General features: G+C 41.9%; 1 protein-coding gene across 3 annotated transcripts in view; it reads left to right on the top strand.

The window, feature by feature from the left end:
- NSMCE2 (NSE2 (MMS21) homolog, SMC5-SMC6 complex SUMO ligase) overlaps window positions 1-19010 on the top strand; it is a 208962-nt gene extending 189952 nt beyond the window's left edge. The window contains exons 5-7 of one of the 3 annotated variants that reach the window (XM_057497746.1): window positions 11026-11126; window positions 11558-11664; window positions 18655-19010. In XM_057497746.1, the coding sequence (XP_057353729.1) occupies window positions 11026-11126; window positions 11558-11664; window positions 18655-18772 (326 nt within the window). In that variant the 3' untranslated portion in view covers window positions 18773-19010. Of the gene's footprint in view, window positions 1-11025; window positions 11127-11557; window positions 11665-18654 lie in introns of those variants that run through there. The other 2 variants (XR_008996168.1, XR_008996166.1) reach the window with 2 other exon arrangements.
- Window positions 19011-19347: the final 337 nt, after the last annotated feature.

The raw sequence follows: 19347 nt of genomic DNA, 5'->3' as shown, positions 1-19347 counted from the left end.
CAATTTTTAAGCCACCAAGGACCCCACAAGTTTGGATTCCATGTACTGAAACTGAGCCCCTGCCATGTGCCATGCATGGGACACAGAGATGAACAAAGATGGTCCCTGTTCTTCAGCTGTTTATAGATCAGTGGGGGGATGACAGTGGCATAAACAGGTCATTACCAGTGATTCACTGAGTGGGCCCTCGGGGGCTGGGGAGCTGAGTGGGATGGATTCCCAGAGGAAGGCAGCGGCCTTGTTCTGAAATGCTCTCCTGGGCTGCTCCTCGGTGCTGTGTGGCCCGGCCTAGGCTTCAGAGACCACGGCCACCGTCCCTCCCGCTTCTGCCTCCCTGTTGAGCTCTCTCTCAATTGTCACCTGTCTCAATGAGTGAAAAAAATCTGTACCTCTTGACATCTTTGCGTATGGATAAGGAAAAGGGTAAATGTTCCATGCTAAGCATATTATCAAGTACTGTGAATGTCATGAAGGAGGAAGTTTTAAAAGCGTGATTTTTTCATGTTTACAAAACGAACAAATGACTCAGATCTATTGTACACATTCACAAGAGCTCCGTCCTAAGCTGGTCCCAATTTGAAGTCATGTGTCTTCCTTTGCATGTGGGGAAGGTTTCAAACAGGGTGGGAAGTGGAGGAGGTGGCGGTTTAGAGAGGCGAGGACTTGGCTCCGGGGTGTGCGAGCCTGGCGCTCCTCCTGGGCTCCGTGCAAAACAGATGGCCAGGCCAGCCAGAGCGTCTGTGGATTCGTTGTCCTTGAAGCCCGGGGAGCCCAGCCCTGACTGGCTCTGAGCGCCTCGCCAGCGGGGCCGCTGAGCTGCCTTTGGGCGGCCTTGCTGACCGTGTTGCTGATGGTATTACCAAGCCTTACTAGAGGTGGGCGCTCAGGCTCTGACTTTTTTAAACTCCTTCCATACTGAATGTAATTTGGAGATTGTTTTTTTTTTAACATGACTATATTGTGCCACCATAAAGAAGTAGTTTTAAATGGGTCAAAACAAATCTTGATACTCTTTGTCAAACACATGTAAAAAGGGAAAAAGCGTATTTAATTAATATCAAGATTCCGTGACATTTTGTAATCGCCATGCTGAGTAAATCCTAAGGAGTAACGCATTTGATTGCACTCGAGGCCTGCCTTCACCTGGTAAACACGTCTCTCCTCTTCACTGAGCTTTATCCCCAAAGGGGTGTCTTCTGTGGCTCTTTACCTTTTAAAGGTATTAAAAATTATCATTTACTTTTAAGAAGCTTTACAACACAAAGTATGATATTAGGGCTAGCTTTATTCTGTTATTAAAGAGTTACATTCTATACAGGTATTTCATTGTTTTGTCTAGCTCTACTAAATTGGGAGGAAAGATATCACATAAATTAAGTTGTGATGTATTACCTTGTAGGGGATCAGATAAGTTTGAAATACTACAACTGCCGTTGGAATACATCTAAAGTCTGTCAGGGATTGAAATGGTGTCATAGCCCTTGTCTTACCCAAAATTGAAACACTGCAATTTTAAAGTTGAGCAATTACAAATTTTAAAGTTCCTTTTTTTAATATTATCATCTCTGGAATTGATTGCATAATTTGTTTCAGTTTGACAAATCAAAAAAGCAAATCCATCCATCCCCGTTGCCATCGGTCCTACTTACTTCATGAATATTACTCAGTCTCATGAAGCATACTAGATATAAAAAGTGCATGCTGAAAAGTTATTCTTTAGGAATCTTAAATATTGTCCTTGATTCTCTACCACAAGGTTACTTATTAATAGTTATGTCACCTGGGCATGATGGACTGTAATATTTTGTCATATTTTTCTATATAGCATTTTTAAGATTGACTAATCATACTACATATACAGTTTTAATTTCATTTTTTCCACCTCATGTTCTAACAGAAGTATTTTCTGATGATAAAGATTATTTTTAATAACTATCAGATTTTGTGAGTGGTGATGCCACAGTTCATTGAAATTCTCAGTCTGTCAGATGTCTAGATTTCCCCAGTGTTTCTCTATTATAAAAACTGCTGTGTTTGAATATCATTGCGTGTACACTCTGCCCTCCCTGGGTAAATTAAACAAGCTTAAGATAATTTACATTATTTTTTATAACAGATTATTGTTGCATTTTCCTATGACATAGTTTGGGGCAAGGGAATAGAATCAGATATGATCTAAGGACATAATGTGGAGTAGTTTATTTCTTGGAATATGACCTCTATCATCTTGCCTTTTGATGGTTTGCATTTGCACAGAAGTGGAACAGAGAATATAGAGTAGAATGACTTAGGCAATGTAATATGGCTCCATTCCTAGAAAAGTCATAATTAGATCAAGGACCAAGTTGTCTTGTCCTAAAATATTTGCCTTCAAACAGTCTTCTTAACTGTTTCCATCTTATTATCGAGGTCAGTTTTTATATATGTAACAATATTCAAAGCATTCTCTTGTTTGTTAAGTTCCTGTATCTTGCCTGGCTAACTGAGGATATGAAGATAAATAAGGCAGAGTTCCTTCCCTTTAGGCATTCGCAGTCTGGTAGGGAACATAGAGAAGTAAACAAATGATTATAGCATGTACAAAGATACTGTGGAGACTGAAGGGGGACACACCTCTACTTTGGGACTTCACAGAGGAGATACTTGAATTGAGTCTGGAAGGGTGGTCAGATGTTGCTGGGTGAAGGGATAGCAGAGGTGCAGAATAGTGTGACAAGTTTGGGATGGATACAGGGGTGGGATTGAGGTGGGTAGCAGTAAGAGATGAAGGTGCTCTGGGCCAATTAATGAAAAGTCTTGTTATGCTTAGGAGGCCATGGTTTTAGAAGGAGAACGAGCTGCAGTAGAAAGACTAGACTACAGAGGAACTGAAGCAGAGAGGCAAATGAAGAACTTTTTGCAATGTTCTAAATAGGAAATGCTAGGCACTTAAATTAAGACAGCAGCAGTAAGGATGAAATGGAGGAAACAGAGCCAACGTAATTTAAAGATAGAGATTGGAAAGGAGATAGGAACAAGTTGCATGTACTGTCTTGGTTACCTGGGTGGTGGGCATTTACAACCTTCTAAAATAAGAAAACATAAGGAGAGCCCAAACGGGATTTCTCATCTTCTGATCTTTGCTTGCTTTATACTGTACTGTGGGTCTAAATAATGAGAGTTGCAGACTGTCTCCATGCTGACTTATTCAGTTTTCCTATCCTGTGATTTTTCTAGCTCATTGTCCAGAAAAAAGAAATCAAATGAGTGCATTAGATTTTCTTCTTTTGCTTGGTAACACGAAGTACTAAAAATACTGAGTTTGGGGGAGTTTTCATTACTTACTGTCTTGAAATGGATATTGTATGACCAGATCTCAACTGATTGGGTTTTGTCCCACCATTAGAATGCATTGAGTTCTGATTATATTAAAACCCTCATATACTGACACATGACATATTTTGACAGTATTTAAAATAAATGGAGGCAAATTAATGCTGGCCAGCTGGGTACAAAGGACATTCTAAAGCAACAATATACAGATTAACAAGTACATGATCGTATGAAAGGGTACATTCATCTTACTAAAATGTCAGCTCATTTGGAGGAAATAATCTGAAACTCTTCATTCAGTTTACTTTCAAGATCTTCAGAGGATTGTATGGGAAGAGCCACGGAAGTGAAAGCTGACAGCAAATTGAAGATGTTGGCAGTGCTGTGTCAGCTGCCACTGGGCTAATTGAGGCCTTGCTCTGCCCTGGGGCATGGAAAGGCTCATCCCATTGAGAATCCTGGGTAGGACAACCTTCTGGTTTCTCTTTGGATGACTAAATAACGCATCATTTTAATTTAATTGAGCATGTATGTTCGCAGGTACCCACTAGTTGTTAGCTCTGTGGGAATTTCAAGTAATAATACTAATAATCATAACAATATGTTTTGATTGGCTGCTTTGTGTTAGACACCATTCTGAGAACTTTTCATACATTAATTCATTTAATCCTCATACAGCTCCATGAAATAAGTACAATTATTAGCTCTTTTACAGCTGAGGAGGTTGAAGCAAAGAAAGGTCAAGTGACTTGCCCAAGAGCACCCAGCTAATAACGTGATGGAACTAGGATGCACACCCCGGAGGGCTAGCTACAGAGTCCATGTTCCCAGATAGTGTACTCCTCACTGTCTGAATGTCCTTCCCAGTTCTTACCACACTTCCCTGGAGAGCCTGGCCTAGTCATCACTTTCTCTTGATTCCTCACCCCACCTTCAGAGGTCCTCTAGGTTACTCGTGTACTTTGTACAGAATACATTTATTATTTCACTCATTGCACAGAATATAAATATTTGTATCTGTCTCCTGCTATACCAGATCTTAATCCTCTTCATAGCCAAACCTGGCATTTCTATAGCATTTGGCACAAGAGCAGATATTCAATAAATTCAAGTTGGGTTGAGTTGGCTCACCTTGAACATGTACTGCTTATCCTCGCAAAGCTTTCAGTCTGCCTGGAAAAAAAGTTACATCCCCAAGAAAAAACTGAATAATGAGGAACTTTAAGCTCAGAATGTGATATGGTTGGCAAATGTGAGAATTCCAAGAGGGAGATTGACTCTCAGGATTAGATTGGATTGCATAGAGATAGCTTCTGCAAAACATAGAATCTGAAATGAGTATAGACTGTAGCTAAGAGAAGGAAGAACACTGATCAGAATATTGACCTGAGGTGCCCGTGACTGAAATACCCTCATTTAAGGGGGCAGCAGAGTTGCTTCAGAAAATGAAGGCTAAAATCCCTTCTCATTGACACAGATCAGAGATGAGCTTCTCAAAGACGCCGACCTTCTTCTGTCCTGGGAGCTTTTTCCATAATATCTGGTATGTGCGTAGTCCTCCCAAGACTATATATATCTGCCCTGTATATATTTGTCCTGTGTCACTCAACTCCCAGAGGGCAAGGACTGTTTTTGCCAAGCATCATGCCTGTCACATAGTAGTGGTATAAATAATAATAATAGCAATAACAACTTACAATTGTATATAACAGTGATTATAAGAAATAAATATATACACATGATAAATAACTCCTACTAGATTCTTGTTATATTCCAGCCGCCATTATATTGACTCAATCTATGTTTGTTGAATATTGCCATCCCGTGAAGGTCTAGAAAATCTTTAATTCTGTGGTCCTTATCTGGACATGATCTGCATCTTAATTCTACCAAAGCCGTACACACACAGCAGAGTATTAGCCAGTGTCAGAGGTTACTGGAAACTAAGATTCAGTTCCTTCAATGGCAACTTGGCCCAGCCTAACAGCTAGTATTTAGGACAGGCCACCAGTCCCAAGAAGAAACTGAGGTACAAAGCTGGACACCCAACAGTACAGTGGAGTGGACATCAAAGCAAGACACACACACTGCTCTCAATTCTAAGCTGCTGACATACTTCTTTTTCCACTTAGTCTAAGGTACATCCGAGTTTACAGGCAGGACCACTCGTAGCCCCAGCTCTCCATAACAGGGTGAGAGAAACAAGTCAGGCATTGGCAGGGACACATATGCAGACACTATAATTATAGAGTCTCAAACTTGGAGTCACTGTTCTTTTGCACATTGCGGAGGCCCCAAATCTTCATGCACCAGCTCAGCCTCTCCAAAATTGCTGTCCTAGAATAGTGCAAGTAAAATAATCTTGTCCAATAAGTATTTCAAGCAGGCACCAAATATTCGTCAAGTATATTCTTCAGATGCTACTAACTTTCAAGAGAAAAGTACTTTTAGAAAAATATTCAGGCTTAATTGAAAAAGCACATAGCAATCAACTTGTATTCCCAGCTGGCATAAAACTGCCTAACTGGTAGCCAAATTGGGATGCCTGAAGACAGACAAGTGACTAATACTAAGGTTGTGTGTGGCCAGGATCAAATGTATTTTTTGGCCACAAGACCATGTCTGGAGTCTCCTTTGTAATTACCACACAACATACTGTAATTGTAAAACTTATATTTACTTCCTGCCATTGACATGTAATTCAGAGTCCAGGGCTGCACCCCCAGCTAGAGTGAAGTCCTCTCTGTTATTTGCCTAGAACCTATAAAATCTTCATGTGAGGTGTGTGTGTGTGTTTGTGTGTTTGTGTTGCCACGTCAGTTAAATATGGTAAGTATATCCCTGTGAAAAATATCCACTATTGCCTTGTTAGGTGAAGCACTTTACTAACCAGATGTTTATTGAGCACATACTGCTACATACCAAGGACATTTTAGGCTCCATGAAATATCAGTGAACAAGACACAAAGTCCCTACTTTCCTTGAAGAGAATGAGGAAGGGGAAAGGGGGGAAGAGAGGGAAAAGGACAAAAATATTGTGCTTACAGTATGGGCTGTACAGTTACAACAGAGTACAGATGGTCTCTGACTGATGATGGTAACATTGCTTTTTCAGCTTTATGAGTGAAACCCACTCAGTAGAAACCATACTTCAGATTTTGGATTTGGATCTTTTCCTGGGCTAGCGATACGCCCTACAGTCTTCTCTCGTGCTGCTGGGCTGTGGCAGTCGGCCTCAGCTCCCAGTCGGCCATGCCGTCGCAAGGGTAAACAACTGATACACTTAAAGCTGTTTTGTTTTTCACTTTCAGTACACTACCCAATAAATTACATGAGATATTCAACACCTGATCATGAAATAAGCTTTTTGTTAGATGATTTTGCCCAACTACAGGCTAATGTAAGAGTTCTGAGCTTGTTTAAGATAAGCCAGCCTAAGCTGTGATGTTAGGTTATGTGTGTTAAACACATTTTCAACTGAAAATATTTTCAACTTACAGTTTATTGGGACATAACCCCCATCATAAGTTGAGGAAGATCTGCAGTGTGATAGAGAATGCCTGGGTGGCATCTTTGGCTTGGGACACTAGGGAAGACCTCTCCAAAGAGATAACATTTAAGCTGACATTTTAAAATGACAAGGAGTAGGACAAGCAAAGATTAGGAGGAAGAACATTCTAGGCAGACTAGCGTAAAGACCCCAAGATGGTAAAGAGCCTGGTATGTTCCAGAAACAGAGAAAAGTCCAGTGTAACTTGAGCATGGGGGGTGAGAGAGAGACTGGTCAGAGAGGTTGGCTGTGTAGGCCATTGTAAGAAGCGTGCCTGGGAGGGCTGTGACCCTTGTACAAGCAGAAGTCTACTTACAGGCTACTGCAGAGGGCTGGGCAGGAGGCCACAGTACTTTGGACTAAGATGTAGTAGAAATTGAGAGAAGGGGCTAGATTTAGATTTAGGGAATGTACTTTAGGACCGGTCAACAGAACTTGCCAGTGGTTTGGGTGCGAGGAACAAAGGAAAAGGAATAATCAAAGATTTTGGCTTGAGCAGCTCGGAAGATGATGCGTGCAATGAGGAAGACTGAAGGCAGAGCTATTTAGCTCCACATTCACTGTAATAACTGACTAACCATGATCCAACATTTTGGAGTCCCATAAATGCCCTCCCTTTCACTGCCCCCTAACTTTACATCACTGGAGAATATTTGTAGTCTTTTGGAAATCCATGATTGTTCACTTAGTTACTTCTGCAAGCATTTTCATGGTTTCGCCTTTTGGTGTTCATTTTATGGCATCGAGAAGTTCACATTTAAGTTCGTAAGCTGTGGGTACTCCATAAATGTTAGTCCCTGGCCAGGCTTCCCTCCTCAGCCTATCACCTGGGTGCCCTGGGCCCAGACAGAGATGTAAGGTGTGGATCTGAGATCTACCCATCTGGTCAGAAGTTGACAGCTGGCATATACTTCTAACAACATACCTTGTATGTGTATATGGGAAATAGTATGCCTAATCTCTTGTTTTTTCTCCTTGTAATAAGAAAATTTTGTGATGTCTTTAACAGCACTTAAACTGATTTAATTTACTAAATGTATTTATCATGAATTATTTATTTATCATTATGCTGATATTTTTCACTTTTGCCTTAAAAATGCTGTGGGGGCCAGTTTTCTTGTCTAAAAAATGGGAATAACAATAGAATTGTTCTTTGTGGGTATTTTGTGAGGATTAAATTAAATAATGTATATAATAGAAGTGCTTAATACAGTAGCTGCTCTGTAACATTCAGTGAACTTGAAATGTTTTCATTAATAAAACAGTAATCTGGGGAAGGGAGGAGTGGCTCCTAGGCCAAAAAAATAGAGCCATACATTTATTTATAAATCCCTTTGGACAAAACCTATGATGTCTTTGGATTTCATTTTATCAGATATGTGAGAGAATTAGGATAACTCCAGTTTTAAAACTTCTGTGATTCTAGTAAGACAATCTTTATTTTTCTCTCAAATCTTCTTTTTGCCAAGCTTAACAGATAGTTTTTGTCTTTGAATCGGCTGTGATACTCACTGTCAGGCAACCTTTTGTTAGTTCATTGTAGAATCCCAATGTTAAAATCACTTTCTATAAATAATAGATTTCAGTTGAGGACATGTTCTGTCTCAAAAAGAAGTTTAGCTACTGAGACTCTTTCTCTTTCTAGATTCTTGGTCCCGGGGCTGTCACTCCCTTTTGGCATTCCTCCTCCGTCTTACTTTTGTTGCCTTCTTTCGTGATCACTGAGATTGCTAGCCACCCACAGTTTCTAAGTTCCCACTCGGCCTCCCCTAGCGGTTGGCATTGCATTTGAATTGTGCTTTCTTGCTTCCTCTACGTTTTGGAATTTAAAAATAGAAGGGGAAAAAAACCCCACGGTCTTTCACATTGGCTGAACTCTGTTATTCATCTAACAGATTTTCCACTGACTCCATTGTATGGCATACACAGTCAGAAATCTGCCGTCCGTTCAAAATAAGCCCTGTAAGCAATGGCAGAGGTACTTCAATTTTGATTATCAAACACTGTCAGAAATGGGTGGCAACAGCCACAGGAAGAAGCTTTGGAAAATGAATCAAAGAGACAGAATATTCTCAGCCCTGCTCCTTGGCTTCTTTGCTTATCTGTCTGACTTCCCTGAACCATCATGAGGAACCATTGTGTGTTGATAAAGGACTCTTTTAGGAGTCTTGTTCTCTGAATACCAAAGACAAGTCCCGGAAACACAAAAACCCTTCAGAGGTCTAAGGAGTGTTACTGCAGAGGCCCCACCCCCCACATCATGCCAAGCGTGCTAAATGATGGCAGCCCTCACATTAAATACAGTTTTACTGATGACAAAATTTTTTGAAAATATTTTTATGATTTTGCTTTGGAAATAGGTTGGCTACAAGTAACTGATTTAACTTACAGTTGGCTATTCATTTATCAGCAATTATCTTAGCATACTTGGGAATTACGAAGTTAAAACCTAAATCTGTCCTACATCCTGCTGCCAAATGAAATATTTTTAATTGCCAAATCAATAATTAGTGAAGTTAACCTAATATTACATTTTGTAGACCTTTAACATATTTACTCATTCATTCAATTTTGCAGTTATCCTGTTCTGAAGCTGACAAATAGTTTCTAAGGTCTCAAACATTTTTATAGGCCCTTGAAAAGCTGGAGGGTCTAGGCACTGTACCTTAAGACCCTTAAACATGCTGTGCCTACAAAGTAGTAAGCTTGGAGGCCTTCAGTTTTACTGTCTTTAAGGAGTCAGAGTTACTTCGAGGGACATTTCTCTAAGAAAATACAATAAGCTGGCATACCAACAGCACGTCTGCTGAAACAAGTTGAAACTCCCACAAAAAAAAAAAACAGAGTAATTGGGGGCAGGCTCCTTGAATTCCAACCATTAGTTCACTGGGTGACCTTGAGCAAGAGCTCTGTGGCCCTTTTCCTGCCCTTAGTAGTACTTTTTCAGATAGATACTCCATCTGGCTAAGGCAACAGGCCAGGGCCATCAGTTCTAGGAACTGAAGAATGTGCAGAGCCACCTGAACTGGACACAAGGGTTTCCCTCACACACCAAATGCAAAGCAATTTTAATGTCTTTACTATTTTGCCAAAATGAAAGAAGGAAGGTAAGGGAAAAGAGAGGACAGGAAAAGGAAGTGGGGAGGAAAGACTACACCATTAACACTTGTGTTTAAGAAGCTTCTGGTCTTTAATTTCTGTGCAAAGTGACAAGTTTCCCTTCTCCAGAGAGAAAGGCTTTTCATATGAGATACTCAATCTCACTATTCTGTTCAAATGTCATCTATCATCTGTTTTCCCTCCGTGAGTGGCAAGTGTGATGTAATGAAAAGATCATAGGTTTCAGAATCAAATAAGCTACTCAACGCCAGCCATACCACTCATTCGCTCAGCAGTTCTCAAAGTGCAGCCCAGGGACCACTACTGTAAACAGCACCACCCTTTAATTATTTTTTGTTTGGAAAATATAATTTCTTTTAATTTTTTAAATGTCAGTTATGTTAACATGTAATGGGGCTATTTTTAAGTGAATTAATAAATACGTATTTTTTAAATTCCTTATTTTTAATGTCTAATGTGGCAAATATTAATTAATATAACCCACATTTAAAAAGTTCACTGGGGTCCTCAGTAATATCTGAAAGTATAAAAGGGTTCTAAGACCTAAAATTTTGAGAACCCCTGAACTACTTAACAGTGATTACCACATATGAATGCTTCCTAGTGCCAGGAGCTATGCAAATACACTACATTCTTCATCTCTTTTAATCTTTGCAACAAAGCTCTAAAGTAGAGGATCAGAAAGAAAAGGCCTTGTTAGCCCAAAGTCCCACAGCCGGAAGTGAAAGATAACCAGTTCCTTCTGACACCAAAGCCATACTCTTGATTGCTGGACAGTACTTCCTCACATATTAGTCCTCTGTAACTTTGAAAGCACTATCTTACTGCTCTGAGTCTGTTTCCTTATCAAAAATGGGCAAAGTTCTACCTACCCCACAGGATTCTTTTAAGAGCAGAAGAGTTAATATGCATCAGAGTACCCAACAGAGGGGCTAACACCATAGAGACCCTGAGAAATTGTTCGTCCCCTTCCATTCCTTCCGTCCTGTCCTTGGCATAATGCTAGATCAAGGAAGCTCAGCCACTTCCCTTTTTCCTTCTAGATGGTCTTCAAGTAGACAGAGAGGCTGATGGAACTGAAGGAGTTGATGAAGATATGATCGTGACCCAAAGTCAGACCAACTTCATCTGCCCCATTACGCAGGTACTCATTCCTCCTTCCTCCCTTGAAATGAAAAGAAATTGCTTCATAGAGGCAAAACATTCCCGTTTGCTCTCTGACCTGAGTTCACATCTAGAGCTAAGGGGGAAGGAAAAGAAAGTGGTGAGGGTCAGGGGTATATGTACATGGGAGGTTTCTGGACTAGAAAGACTTTTCAATCAATCATGCCCTTAAGGATCAAGGAGTAAAAATTCCTGGCCCATAAGCCAAGTGGCATTGGTGCCACTGATCTCCCTGCATTTTCTACTGCGGTCACTTAGACCCTACTCATTATCTAAAGCCATGAGATTGGGAGGTCAACACAGGAAGCCCTGGGACTAGGAAAAAACAGCACCAAATACTTGGTGACTTAGAGAAGTTACGGCAAGTTGGTCATTATCATTCCTGAAAGCGGAATGTCTCCTTGATTGCAGATGGAAATGAAGAAGCCAGTGAAAAATAAAGTGTGTGGCCACACCTACGAAGAGGAAGCCATTGTTCGTATGATTGAGTCCAAGCATAGGCGGAAGAAGAAGACCTGGTGAGTTGCTGCAGGAAGGGAGGTGGAGCCTTCCGAGTGGTGGTCAGCCAGAGGGGGTGTGCGCCCACTGGAGGAAAAGGTACTTACATGTCTCCCCTAGAGTCTACTCACCTTCTGAATAGTATAAACATGGACGCTAGATTTCCAGGAAAACAATACATGAGGGAAAAATTAGTAATCTGTTCAGGAAGAAGCTAAAGGAACTTCAACCACACCTTCATAATAGGAGAAAAAGGAATTGGATGGAATTTTAATCATTAGTTAACAGGAATATTTATGAATTTGTGCCATAGCCTGAAAAAAATGAAAGAACTGTGATACTTAGAGATTTATTCTTCCCATTCTATATACACTTACCCAAACAAGAAAGAATGGTAAGGTATTTTGTTTGTTTTATATCCTGCAGTATAGGTAACTTTGTTTAAAACTTATTAGGTCAACATTCTAACGTAATAATTTTTATCTAAGGTCTTGATCATAATTTCATTGTCAGGGAAAACATTTCATATCTTTAGTTATTTAAATAACTTCCCAAAAGGTTTAAGTAAATTCATGGGTTACATCAATGAGAATTTTCTTTTTCTAAACTGGAATGTTTGGAGAATCTTCCTTATATGTAATATATTTTTCTACCCCCTTCACACACACTCCTCCCCCTGCCCCAGCCCATAACCTTGGAGGACCATGTCTCTGTTCCTATAATAACAGAACCCTGAGTTAGCTAGAACAACTTTGACTTGGTTTGGCATTTCTTATGCTCTTATCACAGACTTGTGGAAGGAATGGAATTGCAGGTGTGACCAGATCTCAGTGGACTTCTGATAACAGTCCCTTTGATGTGTGGCTTACTTCTGTATTGCCCAGAAATGTGCTGGTCCGGACCTAGAATTGGAATTCCCCACCACTTGTCATCTGGGTGTGGACATAGAGATAGGGTGTTTGAGACTGTAGCTATCTTAATGGTCACTCAGTCAATTAATTTACCCTACTTGTTCTAGAAGAATGGCCTAGTAGTCGCAAAATTGAGATCGGGTACATTTTTATCTGTTTTGAGTTTCCAACTTACAGTCCAGATGCGTGTTTCCCCAATGTCATATTTACCCTGTGAATACAATCCTCTTTGTTTCTAGACTTCTAAGCCTTTAATTTCTACCTTTTTCTGTGTTCTCTGAAAAACAGAACGTTAATTTGTTAACATAATTGCAAAGAAAAGGGATTCCCACCTAGTTCTGTTTCACAGCTCTTCTATCTTAAGGTTTATGATGCTCTCCTAGAGTCATATTGGAAATGACAGGCAATGATACAAAGCACATTCTTTACAAGTCCCAGGGTGGGTGGGAGTGACTCCCAGAACTGGCTCATATTTAAATGGATCTTCTTACTTACATACTTTGACTTTCTAATGTCCTTTGCCTTTTTTGAATTGTACATGATATTCAGAAGCACTTGGGTAACATTTGTCATTTAGAAAAGTGTCTTTCTCTGTCATATTTCTGTAACTTGGGACAGATTCTGCAAACTCTGCAGATTCTCATAGCTTCATAATAACAATTAAGTCCAAGTGGAATAATTCTGGGAGGTTTACAGAGAAAGTAGTAGTTTGACTAGGCCTTGAAAAATGAGAAGGATTTCAGAGAATGGTGAAGAAGAGTCTTCCTAGCTGAGAGGGTCACTATTCAGCACCTCGTTTACTTGGGGGTGATAGGTACAGCTATAGTGATCGTATGTTTCATGGAGAATAGAAGGATGTTACAGACAATAACAGTAGGAGAACAGTGTAAAGATTCATTATAGAAGGTGTTAAATGTCATGATTTCACTGGTTTTCTCATCTAAAAATTGATAATAGTTGTAATCACCTCATTGATATGTTTGAAACTTTAATAAGGTGTATGTAAAGTGCTTTAAGTACCTGGCACATGGTAAGACTAGTAAACATTATCCCACCACCCTCATTCTTGCCACCATTGCTGCATAGGCATGAGAGAACATTGCAGAGCTGGAAGGGAGTAAGGTGAGTCAACCAGGAGTTTGGGAAGTTACTCCAATCAAAATTTGTGGGATGGATTAAAAAGCCATCAGGTGAAAACATCAATTAGGATGCTTTTGCAGTAAATTAAGTTGTAGATGATGAGAACTTGGATTGCAGCAAGAGTCAAAGTTAGAATGGAATGAGAATGGGAGTGACTGCAAAGGTACAATTGGCAGAATTGGGCAACTGAACATTGGAGAAGACGTGACTAATGACTGCCATTTCTAAACTATCTGTGGAAGGATGATGGTGTCATTAGCCAACAGAGAGGGCATAAAAGAGGAACACATTTAGGAAAGATTATAAGAGACTAGTTTGGGTCATACTGAGTTTAAGGTCCTAGCAATACAGCCATGTGAAAGTATCCAGGAAACACAGAAAATGTGGGGTTTTGAACTCAGGAGAGAGCTCTGAGCTTACAGTATTGACTGTGAGGTTATAGAGAAATCAGACCCACTCATCAGCCAGCACAGGTGCAGCTCTGGTGTGGATGTGACCACCAACCATGAGCCAGCAAGGACAGGACCGCAGCCTGGTTCCAGGCAGTGCAAGGGCAGAGTCTAGCTCTGCTCATGATGCCCTCCTCAGCACCTGACTTGGGGCCTGATGTAGACTGTCAAAAAAGTATTTTCCTCCTTAGTGAAAGGGTATTCAGAAGAAGAAGACCCCAGTGAATCAGTCTGAGACACAGCTAGAATGAGAAGGAGAGTTGTCTGTCGTGGGAGCCAGTGGGGGAATGGGTTGGATCTTGAAGACAAGGTGCATTTGGCAACAGAATAGAATTCAAATTCTACAAATTCTTTGAAACCTACTCCAGAGGTTCCTAGTTAAAAATGAAGTACTGTCATTTCCCATGAACCATGTTCGGGTAATGAGCAGGTCTGGAGTCCCTTTGTCTAAAAAGGCCTGTGACACAGCCAGTTTGAGAAATCTCTATTCTTCCTCCCAGATGGTTCTAGTTATGTTTTGTTAGACTGAAGTTGCAGGTACATCATGTTAATGGGCACTGACTAAATTTAATGTCCATGCTTGTCTCTGCGAAGACCTCTTTCCACTGGCTTGAGTCAGAATACAACTGCTGAGACTTTGTCCCTAACTAAATACAGTAGTTAGAATAATTTCCTAAAATGCATTTTTAAATAATCAGGCTACTTCTTATCTTACTAATAAAATTGCCCCTGTGATTTTCAAGTTAATCAGATAGTTATAGCTTTCCAGTCATTTCTTTCCTCTTTTGTTTAAGAACAGGACCTGTATTTAGCAGTCATATTAAGAGCTTTAGAGTAAAAAAATTAAGTTGAATAGAAATGTCTGGCAGAATAGCAGCACTCTAGCCTCAGGCAGGGAGTTCGCATTTTACCAACAGGACATTTAACCTCTCAGGGCCTCAGTTCCTTCATCTATAAAATGGAAATAACAACACCATCTCACAAAATTTTAGGATTAAAGACATGGTGGGGAAATTCCTACCTAGGTCTGGACCAGCAAAGGTCTTGGCAGTGGAGAAGCAAAGCCCTTAGGAGAAAGCTCCTTTTGAACTAAGAGCAACAAACAAATAGCCGTAGGGTTATTCAGGTCCAGACTGTGGGTGTCATCTTTACTTACCTCCCTTCTTAGTGACATGTTACTTTAGACTCAGAGGATGTAAGATAGTTACTCTCCGTGTGTAGGTGTGATGAGAATCCATCCCCCCTCAGATTTCCACAGGTGTCTATAGACCTATCTAGAGCTTTCGAGAGCTGAATTGGGCCTGAATTTTTGGGACCCAAATCTAGGTGCTCATAAGACTCAGAATCTTGCACTTTAGCACTGTTGCTGAGGCCAAAGTTCCCTGCAACCTTCTGGGACCCCTAAAGCCCAATTCCCTTTGTTGAGTAAACACTTTGGTGCTTGCTCCCTGCTGCAGTGGAATGTTCTGCCCTGTCAGTGACCCGGATTAGGACCCACCCTCTCCTTCAAGGCCTGTAGGTCTGACTTCTGCACAGCAGTGACGCTAGAGCTTAAAGTTGGCTATTGCCACACCTGTCTTGCTCACCAGGATGTTGTGGGGCTTAATGCACTGGTGCTTATATAGAAGGCTGTTTCTCCAGAGGAGCATGCTGATTCACTATCATGTCATTATGGCCTGGTCTTATCCTTTTTAGTTTAAACACTAAGTTTGTTGGTTTCAGATGAGATGGGAAGCAAGGTTCTCCCCAGATCCTGTGCCAACCTCTGCTCCAAGAATCCTTCCCTGGACCCCATTCACACTGGGCACAGTGGCCTTCTTCGTGCTCCCACAGTGCTGTGACCTGCCAGCATTGTCAGTGGGGCTGGCTCCTCTTCTCAAGCTTCTTGGGAGCAGAAGCTGTGAACTCGATAGAGCAGGAGCTGGCACTGTAGCACCTGAGTGAATGCCTTGACCCTTGTCACACACTGTCCTACTCATTTCTCCCAGCAACCTTATGCTCTACCTTCATCTTTATAAAGGAAAAATCTGAGGTATGGGAATTAAATCACCTGCCCAGAGTGTCACAGTCAGGAGACTTGAGCCCAAGTCTCTTTCACTCTTGGGTCTATAGTTATGTCTTCAGACCATCTGGCTCCCCTTAGGAGGGCTTTTTGGTTAATGCCTCTGTCCCCAGTCAGGACCCTAAGTGAGCTCAGACCTCTTTGACACGGGTCCTCCTGGGCTCTGCCCCATTGAGATGAATGTACATGCCTGCTCTGCAGCTGAGTGGTGTGGTTAATCCCATTAGACATTCTCAGAATGCTCTCATTTACCGACTGAAACCACTGATGTCATCAGGAAGTCCTCCCCACCTCGCTCTCCACTTCCCTCCCCACAGCTTATTCACTGTCTGGCTGTCAGTGCCAAAGACTGCTCTGTGGAGCTGGGAGGGACCAAGGCCCAGCAGCCAGGGTGGATGTTCAGTGACTGATAAAGACCAAGCGAGGGGGATCCCAGCAGCACACCTGCACACCGCGCGGTTCCATGTCACAGAAGTTGCCGTGATTAAAATAAAAATGCCTTTTCTGAACTCATGAAAGTATCTCTATCCTTTCTCAGCTCTTTATTTTCATAGTTAAAGAAATAATTCACATTGAGACATAGGGTGTTTTAAACTAGTGTAAGACATTTCTCAAGCACATCCAATCCTTACCCGAACACAGAGCCTAATCATCAGAACGATGCAGACCTGGGCCAGATCACCCCTATCCTCTTTCTTATGACTACTCTCCTATAATCCCATTTTAACACATGTATCAGACCGTATCAGGCACATTTCAGTCTTTTAAAAATAAATATTATTGACAATCATGTTTTTCATACACTGATTAATACCCCTGTAATATAAAGATACCTCAGTCCATAAATAAAGGTCAAAAAAAAGTTCCTCTTTCATGTTGAACTGTTGGGCTTCCTACAACTGGACAAATGAGTGCTCCCATGCTCAACCCTCTACCCTTCTGGTTTATATCTTGTGTGTTGTGTTTTTTCACTTTTGATCTTATTATAGCTGTGCTTTTTGGAGAGTTGTCTCAGATCACCGGGCTGGAGCTCTGTGTGAACAGGAACGTGTATTTGTATTTCACAGTTGGATGCTCAGAACCTAGCTTAGACCATCACACAGAAGTGTCACATGAATGCATGAATGTGTGATGTATGCAAGACAAAGATAGACACCGTGAAGGGAACAAACAATATTGAACACTGTGTTGCCTGTAGCCTGTGAAGCAGGGATTCCCCCCCCCACTTTAAATCTGAGGGAACAGAGGCTCACAAAGGTAAATTTTCTTACCTGTGGTCTCATAAGTAGCAAGATAGAGGTGGCAATATTTAGACCTCAGGCAGCTTGACTCCAAACAGTGGGCTCTCTACTCCACCAAAGTCGGCTTCACGCTGAGAAGAAATCAGGTGACTTCATCCAACCCACTGCCTTTAGAGACCACATGTAAACAGAGCCATAGCTGTAAGTTCCCCCCCATGGATGACTCACACTCGGGTTTCTTCAGCCACAGCTTCTCCCCTGGGTCTGCATCAGCCCATGCAGTCTCTCCCCTGGGGGGACTAGAGGGCACTTAAGAGGGAACATATACCACTGGGACTCCTGATTCCATCCCCAGCCTGGTTTCCTGTTGTTCCTCTTAGAGATAAAGGGCGCCACCAGTTGCCCGTTGGCTCAGGCCAAACTCCAGGTGAAGCTCGGTTCTCTGCTTCCTGTACCCCCACGTCTCATCATCAGCAAGTCCTCCAGGTCGTACTTTCAGTTCTGCCTTGAAGCTGGCTACTGCCACCACCCTGATCCGAGCTGCCCTCGCTCCTGGGCTGCTGCAGGACCCTCTGTTTCCCCTGCCTCCGCTCTGCCTGTGTTCTCCACTAGGCAGCCAGGGTTGTGTTTTCTGAATGTAAAACAAATCACATCCCTCCCTATCTCAAACCCTCCAGAGCTTTCTCTTCATATTTATGATAAAATCCAAAGCCTGCCGGCCCTCTGGCCTCATCTCCAAATGCCCTCCCTCTTGCCCTGGGCGTTTCAGCCATATTGACCTTGCTCTTACTCCAGGCCACCAGGCTGCTGTGTCAGCCTGGCCCTGCACTTGTTCTAGGTGAGACCTCCTCTGACCCCAGCTAAAGAGCCCCGCCCCACACTCTCCCTTGACCCTGCTTCCTTGCCTTCAGCACTTACCATGAACTGAATTTACAGCGATCACTTGCGTGATGATTTAGTGATTGTCTGTGTTCACCATTGGAAAATGAGCGCCGTGAAGCGGCCACTGCCCGGCCACTGCCTGGGCCCCCAGCCCTGGACAGGGTCCGCTCAGGTCGGCGGTCAGTGACCAAACGGAGGAGGGCTCATCAGTCCTGATTTGTAAAACATGCTCCTTTTTGGGTAAAATGTGCTCACTTAAATATTTGTAAGAGAAGTTTGTGCTGAGGACATTAATGTCCTAACTTGATTTTCTAATCCTTCACAGCTGCCCCAAAATTGGCTGTAGCCACACAGATGTGAGACTGTCTGATCTCCTCCAGGATGAGGCACTTAGAAGGGCGATTGAGAACCACAACAAGAAAAAACACCGCCAGTCAGAGTAGGAAAAGCCACCTGCCTGCAGGGACGTCCGTCCGCAGCCTACCTCCTGCCCCAGCCATCTGCAGAGAGCAGTGCTTGGCAGAGCGGTTCCACCGGCTGCAGAGCATGCTTTTGTTTGGGGTAAACCTTGAAGGTTTTAAGTGTAATTGAAAGCAATTTTCTATGTTATAGCAAAATTTCAAACATATTATATTGTTTATTTTTCAGCATTCTCTAATTTTAAATAAAACTTTGATTATCTGCAGTGTGTCCTGTGGTGCAGGCCCAAGGGAGCCAGGCCTTCCTACTGCCAGTAGTTCAGGCTGGTTTTGTATCATGTTTGAACCAAGTTTTTCAAGCGATATTTGAAATGGAAACACATAGAAACACCCCAATTGCAAGCATTTTGTGTCAGTAAATAATAACATGAGGTTGCCAAGCCAAACCAGTTTACTTACTGAATTTACTTTGTGTATTGCCAGTTCCAGATATGCCAATGCTTTTATTTGTCATTCTGACTGGCACAGAATGCTCCAGCAACAGGCTTGTCAGAGCCATGATAATTGAAGCCCATAATGGAAAGTTCGCTGCAGCCCTC

Source organism: Manis pentadactyla, chromosome 3 (genome assembly GCF_030020395.1).
Source record: "Manis pentadactyla isolate mManPen7 chromosome 3, mManPen7.hap1, whole genome shotgun sequence".
NCBI lineage: Eukaryota > Metazoa > Chordata > Mammalia > Pholidota > Manidae > Manis > Manis pentadactyla.
Note: the sequence above shows the minus strand (reverse complement) of the source record. Positions and strands in the feature narration are given on the sequence as shown.